This window comes from Rhagoletis zephyria, unplaced genomic scaffold (genome assembly GCF_001687245.7).
Source record: "Rhagoletis zephyria isolate East Lansing unplaced genomic scaffold, Rhagoletis_zephyria_1.1 Rzeph_scaffold_01388, whole genome shotgun sequence".
In the NCBI taxonomy this organism is placed as follows: Eukaryota; Metazoa; Arthropoda; class Insecta; order Diptera; family Tephritidae; genus Rhagoletis; species Rhagoletis zephyria.
The window spans coordinates 77717-85599 of NW_016158472.1; the positions used below are offsets into that span (position 1 = coordinate 77717).

Below are 7883 nucleotides of genomic sequence, written 5' to 3' on the forward strand. Positions count from 1 at the left end.
CATTTGACACCTCATTTTTGAAAATCGAATGAACGGTGCAAATCTTATGCAATTAACAAAATTGCCTTCGCACAGAATAGTATCTCTAGCCACACCAACTTTCCGCGAATATTTGCCGCAGCATTTTCATTCATTTATGAAGGAGAACGACAGCAGTGAACCTTCGCGAAGGCATCGCTGCCACTTATAGCTACATATATGAACGCACGCTGTTTGGTCCACCAATACATACGCGTACGAACAACAGCGGGAATTTTTTCTACCTAACATTCGCGAACGCGAACTATCTGGACTGGTTTTATGCTTCACGTTCGCGAAGGAGAATCAATACAGAATATTTGATACGTTCACCTTCGCGTTCGCGTACGAAGGTAAGTGAATATTTCCGAACCCTGATGTTAACTGACAATTGCTGCAGTACCATTCTTATTGCAGCCCAGTATTCTTAAAGCATATACAGATGGCAGCGTTGATCCGGATTACATTGTTCATTCGGAATTATCTCGAGAATTAACTGTAGTTGATCCTGTAGCTTATCCTCAAAATTAATGCAGTTCAGAAGAATTTCTGATGACAACACTAGCCAAAACGACCAGCTGGTGTCTATTGTGAAATTAAGCAAACAAACTAATCGAGTTAGGCGTTCGCGCGACCCGATAGCTGAGATCTGCGTACTACAATCCGTAGGACACAGGTTCCAACCCTGATTCGAGTGATTGCCAACAAAGTTTTTTATTTTTGTTTTATTTGATTTATACATTTTCTTTCTCTCTTTTACTATTTTATTTAATTTCATTTCATATTAAGTATTTTATTATTTGCTAATCAAAATTTTTTTATTACAAAGTCCACCACTATACAAAATAAATACAATAAATAATTTAATCAATTTAAAAAAGTAAAACGGGGGTCGAGCCAAAATGCAGGGTTTGGATGAAGAGTAACACAGCACATGGGTGATCCCGTGTGCCTAGCCACTCCCACATCAAGACCGTAGATCGTAGTCCTTCAAGAGGTGACCCTGTTTCCACAGAACACTACGGATTAAGACCCGGAGAGTGTCGAATCTTCCCTCTCCCCCTAATCCAGGGTGTCATGCGTTACCGTGCCTATTGGATGGTTTGCAGTCCGACTGTATTCTAACGGCGCCTCCTAGATACCTGTCCGCCTACGGGAATAACGGTGGACTTTCTGTGGCAAGGGCCTCTGCCGTAGTCGACCGTTCTTTTTCCCTTCAACTTTCAACTCATTTTCGCGCACGCCCTGACGGAGGATAAGGACGATGAAACCAAAGAGCAGTTCTAAGAGCACTTAGTGGAAGAATATTAGCGCTGCCCCCGCCACGATGTTAAAATCATGCTGGGCGACAAACGTAAACAATGTGCAAGCGTGCTGAGTAGACGTGTTTTGGACAGTGCGGCAATACCTTGTGCATATATTCGCGTTTTCCACAGTAAACTAATTTAAATAACTCAAACAAAGTCCCGTCCAGGTCAGCCCTTTATTTATCGCACAATTGTGAAAATGTCGTTTTGAAAAGAGCGAAGAAAAGATAAAAATAAACAAATAAATTTGTATATTGTTTTCGCGAGATGAGTTTAACAAGAACAAAAACAGCCCACTAAGCTGCTGTCTCTCCAAAAACTCAGAGTACAAGAAGCGAGAGCCCGCAGTTTAATAACTGGTTTTCACAAATGCAAGTAAAGATGGACCAGCAGAAAGAGAGCATCATCGAACAACTTTCCGAGTGCATGAAGAGATCCGAAGAGCGAGTGATGCAGCGTTTTGGTGAGTTGACGGCTGAAGTTAAAAACTTAAAATTTTGCCATCAAAGAGATCGAAGACCGCGTAGCCAAAGCTGAAGCTGTGTGCGCTTACGTTGAGCAGCTGCGTGTTGATGTGCAAACGTTAAAGTCTAAACCTAATGACGGGAATGAGAGTTCTCGTATTATGCGGCTAAACTCTGAAGTGCATACACTCAAAGCACAACTTGACGAGTGTCAAAATTCTCTTGTCTCGTCTGATGCTATCATAAGAGGTATCCCGCAGGCGAGTGAAGAGAATCTAAGAGATACCTTCTCCAAGCTGTGTAGCGCTGTCAACATGATTGCTCCACCGGCACGTGATATTTTCCGCGTTCCCAATAATGACAACAACAACAGCAAAGCTACGGCAGTTATAGTTAAGCTAGGTTCTGCCAGCGATCGATGTCGACTTCTTAGCGCCGTAACACGTTTCTGCAAGCAGAGTAAGAGACCTATTGCGCTGCGAGACATTGGGCACAAAGCAGACGGGAGAATAGACGTCCACGAGAGCCTCTCCAAGAATAGCCGTGAAGTTCTGCAGTTCGCAATGCAACTCAAAAGAAAACAACAATTGACATCTATTTTTTCTATGCGTGGATGTGTGTATGTTCCAGTTAAACCTAAATGCAACGCAGTGGAGGTGTCCAACATTGAAGATGTCCGTGTGTTAACAGCATCCAGCACGTCGTAATCAAACTTTTGAATGAATATAGATAAATTTTTTAAATTAAGAGCGATTTTAGAATGTATGACTTTAGTTTATAATTTTATTTGTTATTTTTGCAATTTTTTCCTTCTTCCTGTACTTGTACTCATCTCCTTCTTCCCATTTCCTTCTACCTCATTCTCACTTGAGATATATCGTACATACTCTATTAGCACATATCTACTTTTCATACTGATATGCCCTTCTGAGATGCAATGTGTTATGTTTTGTTTGTTTTATATTTTGTTTTGTGCTCATGACTCCTAATGGTGGTATCTGTTCCAGAGACGGTACTTTCAACATGATTCGCGTATTGAGTAACCGTAAGAAGGGCCTTAGTAGAGTATGCCACATCAATGCCCAAAGCTTAACAAGGAAAATTGATGAATTTATGTATCTTTTTGAAAATTCGAATGTGGACGTGGTGTGTGTATCAGAGACCTGGTTTTCTCCGTGTCATAATGATCACTTATTTCACGTTAATGGGTATAGGCTCTTTCGCTTGGATAGAGTTTGTCATGGAGGAGGTGTGGCTATTTATGTAAGACACGGTCTCTCGTGCAAATTCAACTGTGCATCGCCACCTTCCAGCACCACTGAGTATCTATTTTTAGAAATCTTTACTAAATTTGACAAGGTACTTATTGGCTGTGTCTACAGACCCAACAGGCAGATCTGTTATAATGGGTTCATCGATTTTCTCGAGAATCTTACCACAACAAAATTATTATAACTGGTGACTTTAATAGTGATATACTTAAAGATACAAAATTTTCACTTCACATAAAAAATTTGGGACTCTGTTTTGTAAATCAAACAACACCTACGCACTTTACACGTACCTGCAGCACCTTACTGGACATTTTTGTCGTTAACGAGTTGTCTAGCGTACTTTTGTATGATCAACTTATAGCTCCAAACTTCTCGAAACATGACCTTATTTTTCTCACATTCGACTTTCGTTTTGTTAGCAACCAGTCTTCCTACTCCTACCGTAACTTTAACAATATTAACTACGAAAGACTTAATGAAAGTGTTAATTCAATCAACTGGGGATTTGTTCGCTACATGACATCTGCTAACGATCAAATTAATTTTATACAGACAAATATTAACACACTATTTGAGACATGTGTACCTCTAACTGCAAAACCAAGCAGGCATGGTAGTCGTCCATGGTTTAACAGCTATATAAGAAAATTAATTGATGATAGGAATAGTGCGTATCATACCTGGAAGAAATTGAAGTCCGACGTAGCCTATAATGAGTACAAGTCTATAAGAAGAAGAGTTACGAAGGCCATAAAAACCCAAAAGATGAAATATTATGAGCACCAATTCAGAACTGCAGTAAGCTCAAAGCAGACATGGAAACGTATTCGTGAAATTGGCATCGACAGTAAAATCTCTGTCTCTCCTGAATCTGTAAATGTTGATGAAGTAAATGCAAAGTTTGTTAATTCGTCTCGTCCTCGCAGTAATATATGTTATGATGGTTATAATGTTTGTCTTAATAACTTCTTGAGTGCGTTTTCTTTTCAATGTATAGATGAATGTGATGTTGTTGAGTCCATACTTTCTGTGAAATCCAACGCCGTTGGTCTTGACGGAATCCATCCTAAATTCATTAAGTGTATATTGCCATTCATTCTCCCATGCCTCACCTACGCTTTCAACACTATATTGACAACGTCCGTCTTTCCGTGCTGTTGGAAGAAGGCTAAAATTATCCCTCTATTGAAACCAAATGGTGACTTCAGACCAATTGCCATTTTGCCATTCCTTTCGAAGGTTCTGGAGCGAGTAATGCAGCGCCAAATAAACACCTTTGTGAGTAAAAATTCACTTATTAGTAGTCATCAATCTGGCTTCCGGGCGAACAGAAGCTGTATTACTGCTCTTTTGAAAGTCTCTGACGATATAAGGCAGAATATGGACAAAGACCATGTCACTTTTTTAACTTTACTTGATCACTCAAAGGCTTTTGACTCCGTTGACCACACATTACTTTGCTTAAAACTCGCCAACCTTTTTAATTTCTCTTCCCAAGCTGTAAGCCTGGTCAGATCTTATCTCCTAGGGAGGTCACAAGCGGTATGCGTTGGTAGCTCTGTGTCTAGCTTCTTGTCTGTTATTGAAGGTGTGCCGCAAGGCTCAATACTTGGACCGCTGTTGTTTGTCTTATATGTTAACGATCTACCGAAAATTCTACAACATTGTAAAGTGCATGTTTACGCAGATGACGTGCAATTATATCTTGATTGCCCACTAAAGTCAATTAATGCCTGCATACGTAATCTCAATGCAGATCTGTGTCGAGTAAATGGCTGGGCTACTGATAATGGCCTGCTATTGAATCCGAGCAAGTCCCAGTGCATTACAATTTACAAAAAACACTTTAAGCTAGACAATTATTCAAAAGTAACATTAGGCAATTCGGTAATAAATTTCGTTGATGCAGCCAAAAACCTGGGCGTGACTTTCAACAGAACATTGACATGGAAGAACCACATTTTTACAGTTATAGGCAAAGTGTATGGAATGTTGCGCTCCTTATGGACTACCCAGTACTTTACACCAATTAAAATTAGACTGCTTTTAGCCAAGACATATTTGCTTCCAACCATGCTCTATGGTTGCGAACTGTATGCTAATTGCGATACCACGTGCAACAGAAAGCTCAATGTCTAATTTAATAATATTGCGCGATATATTTTTGGTATTAAACGCAGAGATCACATCTCCGAACATGCTATAAAAATATATTCAATCTCCTTTAATAACTATTTTAAACTCAAGACTCTAACACAATTACATAAAATATTGGTAAACCAGGATCCTTCTTACCTCTACGAATGATTTCAAGCAACTCGATCAGCGCGTTCCTCGCAGTTGCTTTATACGACCTTTAATTCCAAAATATCTGAGCGTCATTTTTTTGTGTATGCAGTCCGTCTATGGAATACTTTACCTTTGGAGATCAGGGGCGAAAAAAGCACATTGCACTTCAGAAGGGAACTAATGCGATTCTTTACAGAATGATTATTCAAGAGTGTACATATATCATCTGTCAGTTACTACTTTATTCATCTCTGATCTTTCACAACCTTTTCCTTTTTATCAATTCAGTCATTTCTCCCTATTAAATACAGTATATTTTGCTTAGCTGCCCAATCTTGTTTGCACAAAAAATTTGGGTACTTATCCGAAAAATGCACTTAAGCGAATTTTCTTAACTACCTCAAAAAGGCAAATGGCACTTGTCACGTAGAAATTACTGCAATCGAAGTTTTATCAATCATCACGTTTATTAAAAAGAAAACGAAAAAACAATCCACTGCAAAAAACAATTCATAGATCGAAAAACCATACATAAAAAAAGTAACGTACAAAATATTATTATGTACCAACATAAAATGTAAAGCATATTTTTTATGTTTCCTTAAACTCACAAAATTAAAGATTACTTAAAATAATCAGTAACTTTTCTCTGGCTAGGGGTTTGTAGAGATAGCTGCAATAATTGCTTTTCAATGCTGTACAACATGTTTGCAGATTCAACACCTTTAAATGCACAAAAACGCTGAATAGTATCTAACGCGCAAAGCGCTTCTTTTAAACTTGGAACGTTATCAAGTTCAGCAAAATTATGATTTTCTTCAACGTCAGAATTACTGTTGCATTCATTTTCAGTATCAAGCAATTGTTGGATAATTTCGTCTTCCGTGAGCTCACCATAGCACTGCAATTCATCATCACAGTGCACGTATTCTGTGAAATTTGGCACTTGATCAAGAAATGTGACTTCCGTTTCCCCCTCTTCATCTTGGTCAGCTTCATTAGCCACATCGAAGCCGGCCTGAAAAGATTCATTTCGAGATTCATTAAATTTGTTGATCTCATGTATCTTTTTAATTTTTCACCTTTTGAAAGCAGTTTTGTATTGTTTGTGGCGTCACCAGCCACCAGGATCGCTTAATGTAGTATAGAGCATCCAAAATTGAAATTGATTTCAAATATTCTTTTACGGTAAACTCTCTCTCTATTGCAGCTAATTGCTTTTGCACTAGTATGTTTCTATACTGGCATTTGAATGCGTGAATAATTCCCTGATCGAGGGGCTGAATAAGCGCAGTTGTATTTGGAGGCAAAAATTCTATTTTAATATTTCGCAATTCACATGTAGTTTTGTGGCATGCCGCATTATCCGCAAATAAAATAATTTTTCTGTCTTTTTTCTTTTCGATTTCCCGATCTAAGGAAATCAAAATTTGGTTCCATAAATCAATAGTCATCCAGGCTTTCTGATTCGAGTAATATGGCAAAGGAATATTTACATTTCGAAAACATCGAGGTTGCTTAGACTTCCCAACAACATACGCTTTTTTGAAACTTCCCGTTGAATTGCATACTAACAACAAAGTGAGACGTGCCTTTTGACTTTTGTTACCTTTTGGTTCGTCACCCTTTTCAAAAAACGATGATGAAGGCAAAACTTTAAAAAATAGGCCTATCTCGTCGGCATTAAAGATATCTTCTGCATCATAACCTTTTAAAATATTTGGCAGAATGCTGCTTGTATAGCAGGAAGCACCTTCTAAGTCGTTGTCGTTAACTTCCCCTTGAATTCTACCGAATTTAATGTTGTGCCGCTTTCGCCATCTCCAAAGCCAACTCGAATAAGGTTCAAATTCATCATTTAATTTTGTTGCAAACTGCTTTGCCTTATTCAACAAGATCAGACTTGAAATCACTGCACCCTTTTCCCTATTTTGGTCAAACCAATGCTTAAGAGCTGCTTGAACTTTTTCGTGCACACCTTTTCGTTGCCGTTTGCGCTGTAGATTGCCATCTTTGGCAAGACACTTGATTTCAGCTGCATTTCGTAAAATTCTGTTGATTGTAGATATATCGCACTTATATTTTTTACAAAGATCTTTTTTGTTCGCATTTTTTGCAACTAATTCTATGATCTTAACTTTCTGCACAATAGATAAACCAATCAAATGTCTTCCCATCTTTAAACATACAAAATGTAAACACTTAGCGGTGTGCGTATGAGCACGTAAAGTCGATTGAAACACATGTGTAAATCGATGGGAAACATTATGGTTCGTTTAGATGCAGTGCAGGTAAATTGCATATTTTCTTTGAAAACTGATAATAATTGCACAATATTTAAAGCAGATATCGTGAATGTGCAGGTATGTAGAATGCAGCTAAGAGAGTAGTTTCCTTACAAATGTTAACAATAATGCCGCTGAAGCGTATTTTGGGGTGGTTATATTAAATGTGCAGCTAAGCGTAAAGACAGCAAAGCAAAATATATTGTATTTCCTTTCCCTGGCTTTATAATTTTTTAATGTTATTAT

At 38.2% G+C, this 7883-nt stretch overlaps 1 protein-coding gene across 1 annotated transcript; it reads right to left on the bottom strand.

The window, feature by feature from the left end:
- Window positions 1-5974: 5974 nt before the first annotated feature.
- Window positions 5975-7547, bottom strand: LOC108363820 (tigger transposable element-derived protein 6-like). The gene is made up of 3 exons (XM_017617311.1): window positions 6924-7547; window positions 6435-6815; window positions 5975-6370 (listed from the first exon to the last, which is right to left on the bottom strand). The coding sequence occupies exons 1-3, from the start codon at window positions 7527-7529 to the stop codon at window positions 5975-5977; spliced, it is 1383 nt and encodes a 460-aa protein (XP_017472800.1). The 5' UTR covers window positions 7530-7547.
- Window positions 7548-7883: the final 336 nt, after the last annotated feature.